This window comes from Petromyzon marinus, chromosome 5 (assembly GCF_048934315.1).
Source record: "Petromyzon marinus isolate PM22_M1 ecotype Great Lakes invasive population chromosome 5, UKy_Petmar_22M1.pri1.0, whole genome shotgun sequence".
Lineage (NCBI taxonomy): Eukaryota > Metazoa > Chordata > Hyperoartia > Petromyzontiformes > Petromyzontidae > Petromyzon > Petromyzon marinus.
The window spans coordinates 8,352,308-8,376,472 of NC_133671.1; the positions used below are offsets into that span (position 1 = coordinate 8,352,308).

At 48.6% G+C, this 24,165-nt stretch overlaps 1 protein-coding gene and 1 long non-coding RNA gene across 23 annotated transcripts in view; one reads left to right on the forward strand and one right to left on the reverse strand.

The window, feature by feature from the left end:
- LOC116938997 (far upstream element-binding protein 1-like) overlaps positions 1-13,044 on the reverse strand; it is a 67,261-nt gene extending 54,217 nt beyond the window's left edge. For 9 of the 22 annotated variants that reach the window (XM_032946815.2, XM_032946810.2, XM_032946809.2 and 6 more), the window contains exon 1: positions 11,966-12,120. In XM_032946815.2, coding sequence (XP_032802706.2) covers positions 11,966-12,103 — 138 coding nt within the window. In that variant the 5' untranslated portion in view covers positions 12,104-12,120. Of the gene's footprint in view, positions 1-9,333; positions 9,725-9,805; positions 10,034-11,965; positions 12,121-12,914 lie in introns of those variants that run through there. The other 13 variants (XM_032946826.2, XM_032946824.2, XM_032946820.2 and 10 more) reach the window with 9 other exon arrangements.
- Positions 13,045-13,150: 106 nt separating this feature from the next.
- Positions 13,151-23,896, forward strand: LOC116938998 (uncharacterized). Its single transcript, XR_004402356.2, has 2 exons — positions 13,151-14,025; positions 18,872-23,896. It is a non-coding gene; the product is annotated as an uncharacterized LOC116938998 (long non-coding RNA).
- The last annotated feature ends 269 nt before the right edge of the window (positions 23,897-24,165 follow it).

Sequence of the window (24,165 nt, forward strand, 5' to 3'; positions counted from 1 at the left end):
AGGATGCGGAATAAAAACAAATTGTCAATCGTGGGTATTTGTAGGAATGTGGTGTAGAATGGAAAATATTAGACGCATGTCTAGCATGCAGCAGATGTGGAAGACAGAATTTTGTTCTGCACCGCCAGAGTTTTGTTTCGTAAACTGCATAAAGACGCACAAAAACGTGAATGCACGCCATCTGAATTGGTTCCCCAGAAACGTGATTCAATGCTGCACAGAAGCAAAAGTGGCCCTGGATCAGCACATAAAATAGCACACATTCCCAACATTTAAGGGGGACAAAAATAATGCGGCTTTCACCGCGCAGTAGGGAAGGCACGCCTCTGGCCCCAACTTCAGTGTACGCCAATGTTACAAAGCCTAACCACCCAAGCATAAATTACACTCGCAACAAGTGTCATGTAGCCGTTTTATTTGAATTCTCCACAAAATATATGTTTTCGACCGAAAAGCCTCACATCCGAGCATTGATAAATAATGGTGGGAGTCGAACCATGCCATGCGCGCGGGTGCGTAAAATGGCACCACTCAATTTCCCAAAGTGCCTGCCATGCTGCCAGTACATCAGGACTACTGCTCAAAGTCTTCACAAATATGATGGCCCTCAGCGCTCGCACACGACGTGAGCTTTGTATTCTCTCTGCTGCCACTGGGCGAGGAGTTTTGAGCCACGTGCTCATGCGATGCTGGCACTCCGAAGCAACACGCCTTCCCAGCGATGGGGCTCAACGGATCAAAAAAAACTACTCGCAGCGTACGTCACAGCCTTCACCACACATCGACGGTGATTTACGTCAGCCAGAGGCGCCCAACTACACCCCACCAGCGATGTCTGAAGAGTGATCTGAGCTGGAAGTCGTATTAGTTGTATCCGCTCGGAAAATTAGGCATTGTAAAAACTGACCACCACTCCAACCCCTCCCCCCCAAGATTATATGAACTGTCATCTTTCGGGTTCGTCATTCATTTGAATAATCTTTCATATCGTACGCATTCTGTCTGGTTTGCATCCGTCTGTTTTGTAACGTGTTTTGTTCCGTCTTGATCGTTCTGATGACAAGCGAAGTGTCAATGTTTGCTTTACGCTTGTATGGATTGAAAAAAAATTCGATTACTACACACAGATTGCAACGCACGTATTACCAGAGTAAGAGTCCTGATAAAACGGACTTTTATAAGTAATTAATTAAATTTAGTGCCTTTGCTTACCATTTTCGCTATTTTGCACTCCTATCATTTTTTTGTTTGATGTTGTAACTTCCCGACCCACCCATACTGGACCATCTGTGAAAGAGCTTAAGAGCTCACCGGATTCCTCCGGCTGTCCGAATAAAAGATTCCAATTCTGAATATTTACAAGCACTGCCAACAAACAGGGCGACTGCGTGGTTCGACACCACATATTCCGGGTTCAAACCCACAGGTGGGATAAGCAATAGCTAGTTTCGCGCGAACAAGCGTCTTGGGGCGAAGCGATAACCAGTGTACATCTTGTGCCCCCACACCCCCTGAGGTTTGGCACCAACATTACTTGCCATCAAACGTGACGCCATTGTTTGAGGCCACACAGATGCATCACGCATCCCTCCCAACTCAGGGGCACCGTGTCCTCCAGTAGGATTGCCACAAAGACAGTGCTTTACCCTCAACTGCCAAAAATGAACTTACCTAGGCGCCAAGGTACAGATGCTGCCCTGCAAATGCTTGCTGATACCACACAGGCAGGATTTCCATTTTCCACGCACAAAAACAACCATGCTAAAATTACAAACCGAATGGTTTTTTTTTCTTCATACGGGCACATTACATTATACATGTCTCTAAAGGCTTTACCAACAAGAAAACTTAGAAAAGTCCAGTCGTACGGTACTTGTATACATCCAATGTAGAGTGCTTCAACGTTTGCTCCCCACCTTCACCAAACCACATTGACCAGTGTGGAGAAGTATGTTCAAATGACCCCCACGATACGCACGGCATTAGCAGGCCCCTCATCCAACATTTGTAATACGAAAAAAAACGCTGTGCGTGTATAAATACTAGAATCGCATTGAGCCACAGTAACTTTACACATGACATGCAAACCCTCAAGGACTGCACACGCACGCAGTGTCCGTAAATGCACCCCTGCGTGCTCTGTGCAAGCCAATTGCTCACAACTCACCAGCAATGAATACTGCCACTGCGTTCTATCTGGTCAAGTCCCGAAAGCTGCAATGTTACATTCAGCTTTGCGGCGTCGCCACAAGATGGTGCTTTCTGGGGGAAACCTGGAGGCGGGTTTGGACGAGTAGTGTAAATGACGACTGGGTGTAAACCAATTCCAACATTTCTGTAATGGATGAAAAAAATCATGGTCCTGATGAGTCCTAAAGAGGATGAAAAACAGCATACAGCAGTCTCATTGTACTGCCACTGTCTATAATCACGTGGCAATCATTTTGATTTCGAGTTGGAGGCCGGCCTAAACCAGGGTGGTCTGTATTATTCACGAATGCATGTTTGGAGGGCAGATCCAACGGTCAATGTCATGCCTTTTGTGATACAGAAGTCCACTTTTTAGCGTATTATTATTCTTAATGACTGTTATAGACGTGTTTGGTTTTAACAGTGGCTTGTTGGTTTGACAAGGTTAGTGGTTTCTGCCTGTCCTTTAGGTCATGGAACTGGTGTTAACAGCCAAAATGTAGTTTTGTTTCCCATCTGTTGTAATCTAAGCCTATACGGTGATAACATCCACTTACAACAGCACAAAGCATTCTTACTTCTACTATTCGCCCTTGTAGGTAAATAAGCTGGATTACATGAATGCACGCATGAGACACGTGACCCCCCAGGACCTACGATTAAATACAAATATAATAGGACTCACACGTTAATACTGTCCATAATGACAACGGTAATTTATAACGATCAAGCATTCTGCCGTCGGCGATAACATATTCCACTATCATTTGCCAAGATGTTTTTTCTTGCTCGTGTTTTTGTTTTTTTTGTTTGTTGTGGTTGCACCCGATTCAAGAGCCGAATGGCTCACAGGGCTATACCAAAATAAACTGAAACTTAAAAACTGTATTGATGATGCTCATTACTGCAAATCGGTGAATTAATTTGAAATCAAGTCAATGAATAATAATGGTGCACAGCCAAAACTGCCATGACCTAAAGGACAAGCAGAAACCAGGGGGCAAATAGGAGAAATAAAAAGTTTGACATATCCCACGGGTGTAAGTGTCGAGCGGTACATATGTGATAGTACAAATGTCTTAAAATCCCTTAGAAGGCTAAGCTGGCAGCAGTAACAGCCACAAGGTGCATTAAAACTATACCAAGTCACTAAACTATTCGAGCGCGCAGGAACTCTCGACGCTTAAATTAACGGCCTTTCATAGACAGCATTCACCCTCGTGATCGGAATTTCACACCCTCCGGCAAGGGCAGCGATGAAAGAATTGAGGGGAGGGGGGGGAAAAAACTCAAACACGTGCGCCGCTGCCACCCTGCCACCAAACACACTGGGCGGTTTCACTGCGAAGAGACGAGAAAAACACAGATTGTGGTTCACGCAAACGTGCCCAGGAATCCGACCGAATTTAACCATCCGGCTCGGTTTTGCTCGTCCGCCTGCAACAACGCGCGGACGCCACCGGTGTCCACACCCGCCCGGCCCCCCCCCCACTAGTGCGCACGCCCAGGAAACTCGATCTCACCTTCCCCCGGGGTGTCCACGCGCAAGAACAGGCCCGCGCCGTCCCCTAGAGATTGTGTGCCACCCTCTTCAGCAACGCAACTCTTTCGCTTTAAAAGTCCGCTTCAATTTACAGTGCGTCACACGCACGGGCGCGTACGGGGCAGCAGTTGCAGGGTCCAACCCCACCCCCCACCCCCCCCTTTAACTCGTACGGCCTGTGGCGTACATGAGACCCCGAGACAGTCGCCACCAAGCTCACTTTTCGTGTCAATAATCACGTATTCCTCCGGCGCAAAGTTGCGCAAGCAACGTGTCGCTAAACCGACGGCTTGCAGATGTGAAGTCATCGTTTGGTCATCAAAGGCGGTTATTTTTGTGAGAAGTGGTGACACAGTATGGGCTCGAGAAACAGCTCAGAATCACAGACAAATCATGCACGTGGTATTTTTAAACCACCACCTCTCTGCTGGATCAATTTGTTTTACAACTGAGCAAATGAAAATAGAAAAGCACACCTATTACAAACATTTCAACTCGATGCTAGCGCTTGTACTTCTGTGCAATCCCTGCGCTCACGTTCGGCGATTGTCAGTGACCGTGACGGCGCATTGCGTTGTCACTGCGTGTGGGCATGACCTACATATGCGGAGGGAGGGGGGGACCCGTGGGAGGGCAAGCGTGTGACACTTGCGTGGAGCGTAAACGCTCTGGTGCGTGTGGCACTGCTCGTCAGAGCAATCCCCTTCAGCGGCTTAACGCAGACTTTTCACGTTGACAAGTTCCTCATGAAGCAAGCCTTCCAAGCGAGCGGGGAAACATTACAATGCGATTCCTGGATGCTGACTGACACGAGCACCACAAACAGCAAATCAATTCAATGCGCTCCTGCATGAAAACCATCGAGCAAGGTTGTACACTAAAAGTCTCAAGGTCCACAGGAGGCAAGTTATGCCCGGGAGGTTCGTATGCACTAACACATTCACTCATCTGCAGTAAACATTACATTCAAATGAAGCAGCTTGAAACGCTGTTATTCGCAGAAACGGGCCAATGCATGCTGCTGTCACAGCGGACGTTCCAGACGTTAGGCATACAATTCCTCAGCTCTCCTTACTAGAGATTCCCAATCTCCGTGGATATTCGCCTGGTTAAGTGTCAGTAACCGATGCACAGACGTGCAAGAGATTTCAAACACAATGCTCCTTGTTAAAAAAAACCACAAAGATTCGGCTAAAAACTTTCGTTGTACTTTTCAAAAGCACACACCAATTGGATGTCACTGTACAAAGCAGAGGCTGAAACCCTAATCCTATATACGGAACAGAACACTTTCAAGTCAAACGCGATTCAAATGGCCCTCTTTGCTCCAAAGAGCAATGGCGCAGCACTCATCTCAATGGTGTACCTTCCACGTGACAAAGGTGGCGATTTCTCTTCGAAACAACTTTCCCACAAGTACAACCATCTCTGCCTTCCAAGTAGAAATGTGTTGTCATTCAATAACATTAAGAGCAACGGCCTTCCCTTACAGCAGCACAAAGGGAAGGCAGAAATGTAGCTGAAGCAGCATTTGACTGTGCAGTGTCCTAAATTCATGGCTCACGAATTACAATTGGTGGTAGTGTATTCATCACGTTAATGCAAAACCCATACGTTGTATCTACAACACAAAACTACTTTACGACTAAAAAAAGGTGAAAACGCACACAGAAAACTAAGACGCTTAAACCAGTGCAAACAAAACGACATGTGAGTTCGACAGACCACCACCCCAACCAGGAACACAACACCCCCTCTCCTGCAAGACCACAGAAAGTACAATGAGTCGGCCATTATGTTCCCTTCAGCGCAACACTGGTCAGCATTTTGAGCAATAAAGGGCATTTTCAAATCGTCAACTTGAGTATCTCAAAAGACCCGAACACTGTGCAAGAAAAATGCATCAAATGTCAATGCAAAGCGCAGTACCACTGTGGAAAGGTTTAAAACAGTTTGCAATCAGGTTTCTCAACTGTACACACACACACGGTTGTCTCCTCGTCAACTTATTCAACCCTGGTATACTGTGCCGCGCTTCAGCCTTGCTTACAAATTAATATCACGCGTACAAATAAGCTACGGTTTTTTTACTCCACTTGTTAAAATAAATCTTTCTAATCTCAAAAGCTATCACCCGACTCAATCACAAGGTTGAAAATGTCCGAGGGTCAACTCGGCATATGATCTCTCTGTGGTCGCTGAGTGGAAAGTTAACAGCAATTGTCTTATGTGAAAGTGAGCTCAGCCATGGATAGGTGGAATTAACAACATTGGCTCAGGACTGTCAATGGTAATGAGTGCAGCTCCATTGTTCCCTTGAGCAGGTATACACTAACTTGGGCATATCCAATGAGCATCGTCGGTACTACACGGTGGGATTAAGCCCAAAGTAAGATTTAAAACATTTTAATCAGCTACCATTTTCACACTCTAACGGTAGAAACTTTAGCCCACTAATAAATGAGCATCTCAATAACGTACGAAAAAAAAACCACCTGGAACTCCCAATTTCAATTTAAGAGAAATGCAAGTATGTTTACCGGGGCCTAAGAAAACATTCCTTAACGACCTCCATAATAGGTTTTCTAACGTTACACATGACCAGATGTGCGTGCGCAAATCGACACAGATTCATGTCGCCAGCTTGCACCCGAGCGATGCCTGCCGTGGCCGAAGCAGCTGTATTTCTGAGTAATGACGCGACGCATAAACAACAAGACGTAGCACGCAAACGATCCAGCGCCAATTCAATGACGGTGTGCTTTCGTTAGGGAAGAAAACAAAGCCGGGATTCACACCTACGCTTTAAAAAACAAGGCCAACAAAAACCCAAGGATATGGCGAGGGACGGCGGAGCAGATATTTTGGCCAAATATGACTCGGTCAAGAAAACAAATGTTGTCAGGTATAAGTAAATGTCTTGGTCTTTAACACCGAGTGATCATTCATCTCAATTCTTACATTACGGCACCTCGAAATACACAATTAGGTGAGCAGTAAAAATGAAGAAAAAAACCACGTGCTCTCCAGCGGCACTATACCGCACTTCCGATGAGCACGGTTGGCTACATATGGTTAGAAAGAAGTTCAACACAGTAAATACATACGTACGATGGGCCATTTTGATGTGACCGTAGGCTATGCCCTATGCAGCGCAATCGCATAAACTTTACTCCAAAGCCAAATCACAACTTCAACAGCACAGGCTTGTCGACGGGTGCCGTCACAGTGCCAAATTAAACATGCAGCTTTCGAAAGAAGCGAAAAGGTGACAACAAGCATGCCTGTTCCAGTACGGCAGGATTTTTTTGTATCTATCGCCATTCACGGTGTAATATAAACAGGTACATTTAAAAAAAATAGAAAAATATCATCAAGCGCACATCAAATGTCTTGCTGGGAGACCGAAACCACAGACATTTGGAATGCGTATGCTTCGCAGAAAATTATCAGGTCAATCAAAAGTTCAAGACTGAAACACAAAACTAGAATACACATCCCTAATCCAAAATTATTGCCGTGCAAATTCCTTGCAAATCACTCCAGAATGTATACAGGGCCATTACGTAAGAGTTACAGTGCGAATTCAACTCCCCCCCCCCCCCCTGCGCATTTGCTCGATGAGAGTAAAGTCGAGTCGCAATGTCTCCACGCTCTAACGAGCCGGTGATGGGGGAGGGCCTCTCTCATCACGCTTGGCGGGCCCGTGCCGCTCAGTGGAGACAAGCGGAGGGCCCGCGTCGTCACGTGCTCGTTGCTACGACACTTTTGATGCCGCTTGGGGCCAGTCGCGGGATGAGAGCCGTCTTTTGATTCGCGGGCAAGCGGATCGCTTCATTCACCCTACGTGGTGGTGGGGAGTGTGCGGGTTCTCTCTCTCTCCTGTAAAGCTGCCCGCAACAACAAGTGGCAGCAGAGGCAGGGGCAGTGCGCTTCGCGCCTGTGTTCACTTGAACACGTGCCAGGCGGTGGGGCTCTCTCTCTCTTATCTCCCCATGTGCCCACTGTAAGCACACGACGACGACAAAGTGCGCGGACGGCAAAGGCATGCGAGTATCTGTGGCACGGCCCGATGGTATGGCCTCCTCTTCGCAGATACATAACGATCAGAAAAGTCCAACTTCGCGGGTGGACTTTTCTGACCCCTGCACACCATGTTCAAGAAACTTTGTGAAACCACCTGTGAGAGTAGTAGTAGTAGTCACTCCCCCCCCCCTCTGTCATTGTTTGCCTTGAATATACTGCATACCTTTTTTTTAAGTTCCTCCGTGTATTTTTATTTTAATAAGAGCATGAAAATTTTGAGTTTTAGTTTAGCTCCCACGAAAGCCATTCCCGTCTAGAGGAATATACTTAAGACTTGAAGATCGTTATAATGACGAGCGCAGGTGAAAGAGCAACTTTCTGCAAATAATTTTCCAAACGTTGGGTAAATTATACTCGTTTGCCGTCAAATCAGCCGGCAGGTAATACATAGTACTGCACACTCAATGACGGTGCAAAAACTACAAGCCACTTTTGTTCCCATTTCTCATTACATCATGAATCACGATCAAATTTTACCTAAAGTCATACAAAATGTAGCATTGCCTGCAACTACAAAGGGGTTGAATTCGAGGTGCGGCCCCAATGTAGTAATAGGTCTATTGTACTGTGCTGCATTTTTAGACCCGTCATTAAACTACTGTCGGGGCGTTATCTGAAGTGCACGAGGACTGTACACCACCCCACATCCTCTCAACACTGCACATTCGAGGTATCGTTGTTTAAAAACTTTACATAAATCGGACGAGACAAATTAAGATAAATACGTCTCTTTTTGTACCAAAGGACGGGTCAAAGTTAACTTAAATACAATGAAAATAAATACAAGGACTTGTTAATTTGTATACATTCACGGCCACTTTTTGTTAATCCACGACTGGAGGGGGAGAGTCCCCCTTCCCACGTCGCCGATCATGCGGGGGGGGGGGGGGGGTTGACCTCATTTAACCAGACTGTTTAGTGCGTATTGAGCGATAATTACAACAAATACTCCCGGTTATAGAAATACAGCAGCACGAGATCACCTACACACGAAGCGAGTGGGTTTTTTTTTTACCTGCGGTACCGCACCAACCTTCCCCCGGCTCAAAATTAACACAATGGGCGGGCGGCACTCGTTCTCTTCGGCGGCCCTCGAAGCCGACAGCGGTAATTCCACATTCCTAATGCGGTCGGGTCAGTCTAGTCGAAGAACAAACCCTAACGTTCACATCGCACAAAAGTGCCAGTGGTAACGCGGCTTCACATCATCCGTCGACCTAACAAGTGGTAAAACCAACGCGCCGCGCAAAAAAAAAATAACTTAACCCGACACGTACAGTAGTTGCTGTGTACACGGCGCGATTTGGTTTCAACCCAAATGACTACGCTCTCTTAAAATATAAAACGATGAAAAACCAACGTTTAAGTTGGAAGATGAGGATTTAGAACAACGAAACACACACAAAAAAATCAGACGCACTGTTGCGGATTTGGAGAGCAACAACAACAACAACAAAAAGGCTCAACAATGGTAGCCCTTTATAATGCGGCGTAACACACAACGAGATACTTACGGCGCGGCTCATGCGGCGGCGGCGGCAGCAGTAGTAGCAGTAGCAACCGTAAATACACGACCTAGCGTATAGCGGCCCGAACGCTAGTACACGACGGATAAATCAATACAAGCGGTGGGGATAGCAAACAGCACGACGACTTATTATCACGCGAAGGCGCACACGCGGGCGCCGAGAAGCGGGGGGCGGCTAGGACGATGCGGGCTGCGGAGGCCTCAACACGTGTCCACGTGGAAAGGCCCAGGGCTGCGCGCACACGCCTCCCAACACTCGCACGCCTTTCCTCGCCGAGAACTCAACTCGGGGAGGGAGGGAGGGACGGGAGGGACGGACCCTAGTCTATCGCGCTCAACATTCACGGCGACACGGTTTAAATTGTGTGTGTGTGTTACGGGACACGTTGCCTCGCCAGCACTTAGCACGACCTCGGAAAGGCCCCCCACCCCCACCCACCACCCGCCTGCTGACTTACTGTACTACAGGCCGCGACGAGGTTACGGCTCCCAACTCCACGCTCTTCCTTTAAAGTGTCCACGTTATCGGGGCAAGGGGGTCTTCTCTCTCTTCTCTCGCGTAGCAGGCAACCCCCCCCGTCTCTCTCTCTCCCTCACTGAGCCGTCTTGTTACACCCTTTCCTTTCGAATAAGGGACCCCCCCCTCCTCTCTCTCTCCCCCCGTGCGCCACGGGGGCTCGGGGGACGCGACGAAGCACCCCCCGCCCCCGCTAGGCGGGGCTCCAGTGTAAACGTGGGTGGGGGGGGGTTCACATGAATCTCGGGATTCCGGGACAGGTCGCGACCATCATGGATTCAGCCTCCCCCCCCCCCCCCGTTCCATGGCTCCTAAACAAAAGTAGGTTACGACTTGTCCCCTGGGTTTATAGCGGCTGTTTGACTAGATCCGTGTCCACATGCGGTTCCGACGTTGCCCCCTCGGTCCCACTATTGTAGTTAGTGGCCACGACACCAGGTCTCACACTCCCTGGGCCGCGGATAGATAATCCCTGGGCCCCGTGCAACAGGAGTCACGTTCCGCATGGGCCCCACGTTCTCTCCCTGGGCCCCCCAGGCCCCATGTTCTCCCCCCCGGGCCCCCCAGGCCCCACGTTCCCCCCCTGGGTCCTCCAGGCCCCACGTTCCCCCCCGGGCCCCCCAGGCCCCACGTTCCCCCCCGCCGGGTCCCCCAGGCCCCACGTCCCCCCCCCGGACCCCCAGGCCCCACGATCCCCCCCCGGACCCCCAGGCCCCACGATCCCCCCCCGGGCCCCCCAGGCCCCACGTTCCCCCCCCCGGGCCCCCCAGGCCCCACGTTCCCCCCCCGGGCCCCACGTTCCCCCCCCCGGACCCCCAGGTCCCACGATCCCCCCCCGGGCCCCCCAGGCCCCACGTTTCCCCCCCGGGCCCCCCAGGCCCCACGTTTCCCCCCCGGGCCCCCCAGGCCCCACGTTTCCCCCCCGGGCCCCCCAGGCCCCACGTTTCCCCCCCGGGCCCCCCAGGCCCCACGTTTCCCCCCGGGCCCCACGTTCCCCCCCCGGGCCCCCCAGGCCCCACGTTCCCCCCCCCCCGGGCCCCCCAGGCCCCACGTTCCCCCCCCCGGGCCCCCCAGGCCCCACGTTCCCCCCCCGGGCCCCCCAGGCCCCACGTTCCCCCCCCCCCCAGGTCCCACGTTCGCCCCTCGGGCCCCACGTTCGCCCCCCGGGCCCCTCAGGCCCCACGTTCCCCCCCCCACCCCCAAGGCGAGGGTTTACCATCGGTCGCCCGCGTTCGCGCCAAAGCGCGGCCCGCTAGACTAGCTTCAGGCCTCGCCACGATTACAATGGCAATGCAAAGCACCGATGATTATGATAATAATGCGTAAACTCGCATCACGAGCCAGGGGGGTCAGATTGCACGGAGAATGTAGTGCAGAGCAACTCGATGTACATCGGCACGGTAATGATAGCGACCCTCGAGAAGCATGGGGTCAGCATAGGCCCCACAAAAGACACGAAGAGGCAAACAAACAGACAAGACTGTATAGATATTTTATGGCACACCCATGGAGACAAAAGACACAGACACGCGAAGACACTGGAATACAATGACAGAGCCGGACATGGAAATCGGACACGTGCTTTGTACATATACAAACGAAGACGCATTGACCCTACACATGGGACAGATAAACAAGGCGACAAAGGCAAAAATGTACCCTAAATGGACACTTGGACATACAACACACAGCCGCACACAGACCCTACAAACGGGGAGACACGTGAATGTAGGGGAGACGCCGAACCCCGTTGACTCTACACACGCACACCACACACGGACCTCACCCCACACCTACATCGACACACATGGGCCCTACCTGGACACACTTACGGCTTACACACATACGAGACATACATGGACCCTACGCGGACACACACACACGCACGCACAGGCCTTAGCAGACACGCTTAGAGACACAAAGGGAACCCCCGACACAGAACACAGAACACCCCGAGACCCGCCACACACGAAGGCCGCAAGCGCACATGGAGGCCGCAGGCGCACACACACACACACACTCTCGGGGCGTCCCCCGTCGCGGCCGCGGGAGCCCCCCGACGCCTCCGCAAAGCGGCCGCGAGTGCGTGTCGAGCCGAGACCTGTCGCGCGCGCTGCACGGCGTCGGCAAACACCTCGGGCTTGAGGCTCCCGGCGCCGCCGCCCGCCGCCGCGGCCGCCTGCGCGACCCCGAGAGAGAAGTCCGCCATCTTCCCCCCCGCGAGCCCCGAGCGCGACATGGCGGCGCGGAGGCCCCGCCCCTCGCTCCCTGTAGCCCCGCCCCCAGCTCAGCCACGCCCCCCGCTCCCTGTAGCCCCGCCCCCCCCCCGCCTTCTTCACCCACTTCCGTGGAGACGACGAACCCCGGCCGGGCTATCGCGCGATGACGTCAAGCACAACCCACGCGCCCCACCAGCCCGTCTCTGAATGGTTCGGGGCCAGCCTCCCCCCCTCGCCGCCGCCGGCTACGCGAGTTCCGTCAAGTTGCACAACGGACCCGCGCCTTCTTCACGTGATGACGTCACGTAACCACCCCCTTACGTTTTCCGTCCAGTAGCACGGAAAACGTAAGGGGAAACCCGGGCTAACGCGCGATGACGTCATGTAAACCGCCCCCCTCGCGGCCACACAACTTCCGTCCAGTCACACAACTGGAACACGGGCCCGTGACGCTACGTCACGCCCCCCTTGCGTGTTCCCGCTTAAACTGATGACGTCACATCCGTCCCATCACCCCTCCTTCCGTGTCACTCCGTGCCCCCCCCTCCCCCGGCAAAGATGTTTACTCCCTACTCTTTGATTCTTTCGGTAAAGTCACGTAGGGTAGAAAACATGATAGATCACGACGTTTCGATCGCCACGCAAGCAATCGTCCACAGGTGGGATAGAGAAACAGGCTGCTGAAACGCGTAAAGCACGCGTCACTTCCTCCCGCCATGCAAACGCATATCTCTTCGTGGGATCGTCACTTCCTCTCTTCCTGAACAATCCGGTACAGTCACTCATTCCCGCCGATTTGATGATGATGACGACGACGACGCCGCCACTTACCTCTCGTCACACATCAAACGATAACCCTCTTCGTGACCGGCCTCCACGCGTCCCCTCGCTCACACTTAAACCGCGCCGACTTAGGGTGACGTCACTTCCTCTCCCCGGCAAAAATCCGCGTGTTGACGTCACGTCCCTCGTCCCTTTCCTCAACCCCACCCCCCCCCACTGAAAAACTGACGTCATTGCAACCCCGTGACGTCACGTCACTTCCAACCCCTCTTGGTGACCTGCCTCCACGCGTCCCCTCGCTCAGACTTAAACCCCGCCGAATTGTAGTGACGTCACTTCCTCTCCCGTAAAAACCCCCGCGTGGTGACGTCACGTCTCTCTCCTCGCCCCTTTCCTCAAACCCCTCCCACCGAAAAAAATACGTCATCTCACACCGTGACGTCATGTCAATCACACCACGCACGGCTCACGCAGTCTGGGTGACGTCTCTTATTCGTCTTTCGCTCGGCGCGGCGATTTTGTCATTAAACTTGAGACCTCAACAAATTGTGAAACCGCAAATAGAAACTTCGCTATTTTCACTTTACCAGAGATAGTCCAACTGAGCTCTTTCTTTTTTTTTTCAGAACGCGACCTGGCTATCCCAAAACGATATCTCGACGGAGTGTCTTAATATCGTGTGGACACTCACATGGATACACATTGATAGCTGCCGAATTATACTAAACGCGTGCGTGACCACGGGAAGAGAGACGCCGCAAACTCCAAATAAATACACAACAGGCGTCGGGGATCTGGATCCGAATCGTTGTTATAGGAGAGGGAAAGTGAACGACGTCCTCACCCGCCGCGGGTCAGCTCGCCAACGCCGCTGTCGCCGCCGCCACCACCACCACCACACCGACGAGGAACTTCTTGTCTGAGAGTTCGTGTCGTTTCGCTACTCTCACGTTGAGGGAGCCACGTGTTGACAAGTGGTTCACGACCTGTGCTGCGTGTGGTGGTTCACGACGATGGATGATGGTGATGATGGGGTGGACGGTGGTTGGCCGCTTTGCCGCACTGGAGGAGCCACGTGGATTCGCGTGTTCCTGTGCGGGGGGGGGGTTGTGTTCGTTGTGCGGATGGATGCAAGTTGATAAGTCATCATAACGCGACTGTAAGTCTTGATGTTCCTGTGAAAACTACTGGGAATAAAGAGCTTTGTAGCTCATCTGATTCATCCAGTAGACATGCATGCATACATATGGGTGATAACCTTAATGGTAGCATCGTGTTATGAAGTTTAGTTTAAATTGTTAATAACTTTGAAAAAATGTTTTTTTATCACAAGTTGAGCACAGGCTGAGAGACCCAAAGTTTGCAAGCAGCATGGATTATGTTTCTTAAAGCAGGCAGGGTTACAATAATGTGTGCGAGCAAATACAAGTCTGAATCAGAATCTTTATGCTGGAGAAATCCGATGAGCTATGAAGCTTTTTTTTTCCACAGATGGTCAGTAAAGTGTTTTGCATTATGGTGGTTGAAGACCGTGTGAATGAGACTCACTTATACCAGTCGGGTATAAGAGGGTCCTTCAATACGGGTGAAGAAAGCAATTGAGTGGAGTTAATGAGAATAGTGTTTGTATGATCATTGGTTTTTTTACCCTTTTATCTGGCAACAAAACTGACACCTTTTTTTACAAGGAGTCATGTTTGCATTGACCACAATACCTGCGGTCGGAACGCAAACAAAAAACAAAACTGATAATGTATTGGCACTGTCCTTGAAATTGATTGGTCCACACCCGAGACAGCTTTCTTTAGAGCCTAGTCTCACATGGTGTTGGACCAGATGACGCCACATGGTGTTGGACTAGATGACGTCAAAAGGCGCCCTGACGCTAAAAGGCGCCTTTTGGCGTCATCTGGTCCAACACCATGTGAGACCAAGTGGCGTCATCTGGTCCAACACCATGTGAGACCACGCGGCGTCATCTGGTCCAACACCATGTGAGACCACGTGGCGTCATCTGGTCCAACACCATGTGAGACCACGTGGCGTCATCTGGTCCAACACCATGTGAGACCACGTGGCGTCATCTGGTCCAACACCATGTGGGACCATGTGACGTCATCTGGTCCAACACCATGTGAGACCACGTGGCGTCATCTGGTCCAACACCATGTGAGACCACGTGGCGTCATCTGGTCCAACACCATGTGAGACCACGTGGCGTCATCTGGTCCAACACCATGTGGGACCATGTGACGTCATCTGGTCCAACACCATGTGAGACCACGTGGCGTCATCTGGTCCAACACCATGTGAGACCACGTGGCGTCATCTGGTCCAACACCATGTGGGACCATGTGACGTCATCTGGTCCAACACCATGTGAGACCACGTGGCGTCATCTGGTCCAACACCATGTGAGACTAGGCTCTAAGGAAAGTTGTCTCGGGTGTGGACCAATCAATTTCAAGGACTGCCAATACATTATCAGAGTTATGTTTATCGTTTGCATTCCGACCGCAGGTATTGTGGTCAATGTAAACATGATTCCTTGTAAAAAAAAGGTGTCAGTTTTGTTGCCAGATAAAAGGGTAAAAAAACAATTATCATTTTGCTCCTGGCAAAGGAGGTTCCGATGGTGTAGTGTTTGTATGTTTACGATGTTGGCGTGTGTAATCCTAATCGAGAAATTTGCGGGTCATGTTTCACCATTGGGATGTTTGGCCCAATGCCAGTTATACAATCTGTTTTCATTTTGATTTAAAGCTTTCGTGACTGCAGGGATTCATATTCTTGGTTCTTTCGGTAACATTTTTTTAAAATTTTATTGTTTCCCTGCTACGTGACTTTACCGAAAGAACCAAGAAATATGAATCTGTTTTCACTTTGGGAGACATTGGGGAGAACATACAAGTTCTACAGAAACGTTCGCGTGTCAGGAGTCGAACTCGGACACATCTTACTATGAGTCACGAAAGTTAACCACTGTAACCGTGACATCCGTAACAATGGGTTCGTAGCGATACAAGAGTGATACGGAGGTAAATTACCGCCTGTGACTTGAGTGAATCGGTGAGTTACCATCACTTTGAACACTACTGCTTTTTAAGCAATAATAGGATAAGTACGATAGCATGTTATACCGTGATCATGGCAGCATGACTTGACACTTCACGTGGAATGTTAAGCATGTTAATTATTCGCCCCCCCCCCCTTTGCCGTTGAGTTATATGTCACGATTTGTGGTCACGATGCAAATCATGATTTTTTTGCTTTATAAATTGTGATCAATGTAGCAGCGCCTCTAGTGGCTGCGGAACATTCGTCATGAACGCCGCTGCTTTAAAAAAATACATAATAGGCGACGTTTCGGGCATCGTCCCTTCATCCGAGCGAATATACACCGCATACATACGTTGTATAGATGTCTACGGAGGTGTAACAGCTCGTTTATAACATCTATTCCACGTGGCAATACGTTATAGGCCAGGGGTCTCACGCACGACGCATGCGTGGTTATTTTTTTTTTTAACCAATCTCGCGCAAAAGCGCTGTGGGGCGCTGTTTAATTTCCAGATTTTAGTTAGGAATGAAATGGACATAACAGTTACCACGCGTCAAATCGCACTTTCATTTAAAGATAATGAAGGAGCATTTGCTTGAAAAAAACGTAATTTAAAAATGTATTGTATTATGAACCCAGCGATTTGATTATTATTCAGTGACGAGTGATACACAGTAGAGACTGATTCCGCACTGACCAGCGTGGTTTGGTCAAATGAACCTTATGGCGGGACCCCGGTGTCCCGAATAAACGGAAGTTGTAATGAATTTATTTCTTTTTTGCCGACTCCGTCCCACCACGCACATGAACGCCGCGACCCACCTGGCCCAGATCGTTCTGTTGTCATGTCATGTCCAAGCGCAGCAGCGAGGACGAACACGCAGAAGAAATAAAACTTTGAAACTTTGATGAGCGCATCGTGTAGAGCTCGTCGAGATCAACAGATCGCCGTATCGTTCGCCTTCAACAGACATAAAATTACGTCGCAAAGCAGTTTATGCGAGAGCCGGGGGCTGATGGGACCCCGGGGTCCCGCCATGAGGTTCAAATAACCCTTTTGGCCGAATTGTTTGTGGGGGGGGAAGGTGGCTTTAACAGTTAATTGACAAAGACGATTTTATTTTGTACATCCGTTCACTCACCATATGAGCTTCGATATGTACATTATTACCTCTCGCATAAGTCACATTAAATAAGCTCTTGTGCCGAAATCACCTTCAGTTTTTTTTTGCCATAACTTCTGTGGATATCGAGTAGTAACGCGTTTTACACAATCTGCCACAAACGTGAATCTCGTGCCGTCATTTTGATTTCCAGTGAATGTGAGTGATGCTTTGCTGCTTCAGGTCGCTTGCAGAGGAATTTGCTACACCTACGACTCCAGCATCAGAATTGTGACAGCCCGTGGTAAAATGTAATCGTTGTTTTTTTTTTTAAAACCCCTTCCAAAAAGCCACAATTATAAATCTGACTTGCGCCACACTGTGAACAACAGCCTGGCAAGACAAAGGCGCCTGCGTTCCCATGGGTTGGGCCAGGGTTTCCCAAGGCTTGGCCCAATTGTTCGGTTGACAGATGGCCCCGAGTAACGCCCTACTGAGATAGGCCAAATGTCCCCCCAAACACATTGACATGAATGAAAACACCGGGGCAGTGTGTGGGGGTCGCGGTTGGAAACAGCAGCCGCAGCCAGGCAATGAACATTTACTCTGAAAATCGATGATGAAAAAACTGCCAATAGATGTGTTTACATTTGTTTTACTAAAAAGGCAATTGGCCGAAATAAGTGTTAGTGGCTTTGATTAAAAAAAAAACACATTACTTGGTTGGATTTTGCGGTTGATCAAATCTAATGGTTTATTAATTGCACACAGACGTGTTTGTATATAACTCAATTATAATTGAATGGATTTTTTTTTTTACAATCTGAGTAGTGTACGATACAATTTTGCCCAAAGTTTACGGTTTGCCGGTCAGCAATTGCTATTGTTTACAGGATTTACCCAAAAAGCCTGTAATGTGCTGCAAAGTGGACACTGCTGAACCTGGTGTAAATATCCATTTCTATTGTCTGCAGCTACGTGATGAAATGTCAGCTTTCGTTTTAAAGCTTCGGTGACTGCAGGGATTTATATTCTTGGTTCTTTTGGTAAAGTCACGTAGAAGGGAAATAATAAAAATAAAACAATAAAATTCTCACGACGTTTCGATTGCAACACAAGCAATCACCTGATGATGATTGGAACACAAACAATCACCTGATGATGATTGCTTGTGTTGCAATCGAAACGTCGTGAGAATTTTATTGTTTTATTTTTATCATTTCCCTTCTACGTGACTTTACAGAAAGAAGCAAGAATAGAAATGTCAGCTGTCGGCTACATAGGTAAGAGACCATTGAGATGCACGTCTTTCTCAAGAGAGACCTTGGGGGAAAATTACCACCCGATAAAAATGATGAAGTCCCAAATATGACCATGGTTACCAGGGTCTTTCAAAAGTGAGAGTGAACCAGACTGGCTCGTAACCTTGCAAAATAAAGAACAATGGCTCGCGTACAGTACAGCCGTGCGTCATGTACTTATCGACCGAAGTGGTAAGATGAATGCGTTACGTATCGCATGACTGTCCGAACACGTAAAACGTGCAACACGGCATTACTTGCTGCAATGAAGCAGCCATGTACTCAGCGCGTTAATAAAAAACAAAAATACGAACGGGAATTCCCAATTGGCCCTAAACGAATTCGCGCAGCTGAGCGCTCTGCATGCTAATCAATTTTTTTTCTAGAGGCACAGAGCTCAGGCCATGATGAAGGGTGAAGGTGAAGATAAGTCGCTTTGTCCCGACGGTCAGTTAGGCGATCAACAAAGCACAGCACTCCGATGTGTGTGTTTTCGGGTTGTGTTACCACACGTTATTCGGCACGTCTTTTACGTTTCAGTTCGTGAAGAAAATCCCAGCACGTGGAGCGTACCGGACGTCATTCTGAACGACATGCTCTACAGACAGCTGTGTAGCACAACCGTGGACCCGTACACAGTGGGATCTACGAAATATTCGACTTCTTTTATCAGCAACACAAACGCGGCACGAAGAATGTATATGTAACATAGCTAGCTACATGTGATGTGACAAATACAACTATTGTCGTTTATTTATCTCCCGTTCCACGATGTGATTGCTAAATTACATGCTGTACATCCATACAATGTGTATTCTTTATATACGCCAAATGGTAAATATTTAAATATTCATTATACGTTGTAAAGCTTTATCGCATTCAATTCAAATGGGTTTTTTTTATCAAATGGGCGAGACTGGTGATGGAATCGCAGCCAAAGGAGGGAACGCATCAAGGGGGCCAACCAGCACAGCGATCACATCAGTTCATGTGCAGGAGGGAAATGGATATTGTTTAAAATCTCCGAACCATAAAGGATGGCGAGAATCATCGGAGGCTTTCATCCAGCAGTAGATAGACATTGGCTGATTATTATTTTTTAACCGATGATATTTAGTTCCTCCGCCATGCCACGCAACTCATTAAGGTAATTAGTCAAACATCGTGCTGCAAGAGTCTCCTGGAAATCGGCCTTGAAACTCGATATGCTTTCCTCGCTAAATATTGAGAACCATTCTATGCATTCAAATATTAAAATAAAATTTCGGCACGAATCAATCAACTTTTGTTAGACGTTTCCACAGTTTATACTTATCATTTTATAAAAATGTATTTGTTCTCATTTTGCACTGAAATATTCGTACCTAGTTCCCTTATAACCTGCATTAAACTCGACTGGAGATTCATGGCTGTCAATTGTTGGGGCGAGTCATACACATTGTGCTTTTGTGTTGCATTCACCCAAGCCCTGTTTTTTGGTGGAGCAATGGCTCGCTCCACCAAAGTGAACTTGGTTTGATTCCCAACCAAGACTTACATCGCTGGTGAGCGATAATCGAACCGCTCCTGTGCAATTGTCAATAACCCGCACTGACCAACGCGGTCAGGGTGTGGGAAGGCCCTCGTCTCGCAGTGGATTGACAGGCAGTACGTGTTGTACAGTGGAAAGATACGACTTTGCTGCCATCATGTACGAGTAGTAATCCAGTGTTAAAACAAGTGGTCTGTTTTGATTTAAAGCTTTCGTGACTGCAGTAATTCATATTCTTAGCTCTTTATTTATTTATGCAAACCGACACACCTGATGACGACCGTTTGTGTTATGGTCGAAACGTCGTAGGAATTTTTATTGTTTTATATATTTTATTGTTTCCCTTCAACGTGACTTTACCGAAAGAGCTAAGAATATGAATAAGTGGTCTGTTATGAGTACTTAATCAGGTTACTGGTACTTAGCAAATACAGCTTGACTTTTTTGCCCCAGATTACAATATTTACAAAAGAAAACTCAATTATCGCGTCAAGAACTTGGGTTACATGTGTAATAATAACTTACGGGCCCTTTTGTCAATCCACTGCCAGATTAATGCCCCCCCCCCCCCTCCGTGTCATGTCAATAATGGTTGGTGGTTGCTCTGAAGACAAGGAGAAGGAAAAACAAATCTACACGAACTCTGGAATTTATTTCGCAAGTATAGTCACACGCCATAATATCCCACTTCCGCTCATGTTTTTGAATGTGCGTTTGTAACATTGAGTAACGCCGATGACAAATCATTTCCACACTGCCAGAGCATTTCAAAGTGGGGCTTTCACAACGTTCAGGGCACGTCTTATTAGCTTCGTGTGTGCAAAGTCAAAGCCCATCGCTCTATTTGGAAATGGAACTGTAACAGATTAAACAATTGGCAGTATGTATATTGGAATGAGTGTATTCCTACAAATATCCAACCATTGTTTTTGTCCAGATATTGCGCGTTAGATATAAATCGTATATAGTGTATTGTATTTTACTTTGTGTACTCTTTGTTATGGATGATGTAACGTAGTTTGTTTAAAATGTATTATATCATTGGGTACTGTATAATATCGTGTTTAGCGTATTGCATATATTGTCGGTAACGTAATTGATGTATTGTGTCATGTATTGTGATTATGTAATGCATTGTGTGTGTTGTGCGTATTATGTATTGTCATGAAACACTGCCTCCCCCTGTCTGCCCCTCCCTCGTGTCCCACAGGAACACAAAGGCGGCCGTGCTATTTTGAGCGCTATAGTGATGGCCCGACTCCCCACCACACACGCACATGGCTCACCAACATACACACACACACACGTGGCTTACCACACACACACACACGTGGCTCATCACCATACACACACGTGGCTTACCACACACATGGCTCACCACCATACACACACTCACGTGGCTGACCAACACACACACACACACGTGGCTTACCACACACACACGTGGCTTACCACACACACACACGCACATGGCTCACCAACATACACACACACACACGTGGCTTACCACACATACGTGGCTCACCACCATACACACACTTGGCTCACCATCATACACACACTCACGTGGCTCACCAACACACACACACATACGTGGCTCACCACCACACACATACGTGGCTCATCACCATACACACACGTGGCTCACCACCATACACAACTGGCTCACCACCATACACACACGTGGCTCACCATCATACACACGTGACTCCCCACCACACACACACGTAGCCTCACCACCATGCACGCACGTGGCTTATCACACACATGGCACCTCACCACGCACACGTGCGCCCCAGATCACTGTTTTTTTTTATTAAGGGACAGGAGATAATGCGCGTCGAGTTTGGTGCTTGTATCACCATTTGAACAATTACTCGTGGTATCTGCTCCACTGTGAGTCTCAGCCTCCACGTCGTCGTACTCGCACGGCGACTTGGCGGCTCCATGAGCAGCTAAGCCAACGTCACCACGATTAAATGTCTCCAGCCAGTGCAGAATGTAGACTGCCTTGGTCTTAGCCGCCGCTCAGCTCAGGCTTGGATCTGCATACCTCTAAACCGCTTATCAGTGCCTACCTTATTACAGACAATTTCAGATATTAATGGTCACCCCGTGCCCTTGTGAATCTCAACGTTTGAAAGTCCAATCACACCCTGCAAGGTCCCATCACAAGGGAGAAACACAAACAAATAGACAAACATTTTTTTTGTTGTTGCCCGTATTGTAACGGCTGTACGCCGTATGGACTTGAAAACTCTATTTCCCTGTACAAGGGTACGGGTAAACCGTATGGGTTGACAGTTATGACTCTGGCTCAAGTGAGCTGCCCCAAATCCATGCCTATCAACTTCCATCCGGCTCCTGAGAATGTTCCCAGCCGTGCTGAGTGAGGATTTAAATGAGTTGAGCCTGAGTCCAAGTCACTGCTGAGCCGTTCGCCCATGCCTCTTTGGAAGAGAATTAGCAGCTCGAGTCTTGAGCCGATCCGTGTTAAGAGGCCAAGCCACAGCCGAGCCGTGACTGAGAATAGCTGGACGCTGGTAGTTGCTAAGCGAGTGGCCTGTAATCCAGCACTGTGGAGGCAACGAGAGCTGCTGGATCACACACAAATTAAGGGGAAGCCATACATTGACTGGCCACATAAAAAAATGTGGACTTCACCTGTTCTGTCTGTATGGGATAGTACTATCCCCCCCTGGCACGCGTGGGGTTTCTCCAGGAACTCTGGTTTCCTCCCACATGTAAACGCTCATTAATTGGCCAGTAACACGCCTTCATACACAAAGAGGATCGCAGCGCTTGGGAAATTGTTGGCGCTGGATCACCGTCTGGCTGCCTTTCCGCTTGTCTGTGGTCCCTCCTCGCGCCTCCGAGTCGTTCTCCGTCTACGAAAGCGAGCAAATACTGCGTGGCACGTTTACAATGTTTTATTGCCACGTGTCTCGAGATGCAACGCACAGAGAACTACCTTGTGGTTCCTTCCTTCCCAGGAAACGTGTTGGCTCAGCGTTGCATGTTTATAGGGCTCCCCATGCGTGACTTTGGGTGTGGAGTTTTCCTTTTGGCTTTCTGGCTCCAACGTTATGAAACGACCTCTCTTTTGAAACATCATAGGACGTAATGTCTAAACACCAAGAAGATATGCTAACTCCAACCGTAGAGATTTAATATCCGCACAATTAAACAGCCAATCATCTATTATTTAGATTTTAAGTATAAATGTCTACTGCCAGAATTGAATGTTTTGCTAGCAACATAGGAGCAGATAGTTTTGATGACCGTACATGTCAATTTAACACGTAGGCCTTCACGATCAATATGATTCATAATCAAATTTTAGAGTCAGATCTCTCCCGTTAAACGGATGTCGCACACCCTCCTCCACCTATATATATGAGCGATATAGCTCGTCTATCAGAAGCGACCTGGCCACAATTGATAGCTCAACGAAGTGGCGTATCACGTGGACATTGATAGCAGCCAAATACCGCAAACGCACGTTTCTGGATGTGCAGGAAAACAACTCAGGAGGATCCGAAGGGAAATCCACGCGACCACGAGGAGAACGCGCAAACTCCAGGGTCGGGATCGAACCCACGAACTCCTGCATACTAAGCGGGGCAGGTAACATCTCACCACAGTGGTGCCCCAATCTAAGAAGTCACGTGAACAACGTTTAACGTGTTGGTAGAGTACCCATTTGAAGAGTACCCATTTGTTAATTTGCTGTGGAATACTTTCCAACATGCCGGCGTGCTGCTGGCAGTGATACATTGGCACTGTTTGAATCACGTGACAACTTCTATAGTAGGCTTTGTCGGGCGGACGAGGATTGAAACACATTTTACTTTTGCGCTCAGACCCAAAAACGAAATCATGAAATGTAAACGCGATTCAAAACGTACTTCTTTGTTGCATCTGCATTGTGCCACAAACATTTGGGAGCGCTGAGTATCGGTATTTGCCATGTTATTCCTTGACGTTAGCAACTGGTCCGAATTATAATTATAATACACTTGTTATGTTTGTTACTGTATTGCCATGGGTGCGTTTATTTATCCAAAACTTAAGCCAAAAGCGTTGGGAATCCATGTAAATTCTATTTCGCGTAAAGCACGCTCTTTATGCACGTGAAGGGCGCTCCTAGCGCTCAATTAAGATGCTGTCACAGGCGGCCTCGTGCATAGCATCTCTGCACAAACGGCAATGGAGTTGCACGTATCTCCTTTGACTGTCCCGAGCCAATGGTTGGGAAATTCCACATTCCTATGCCATGAATTGTTTGTTTTTAACCCGAGTG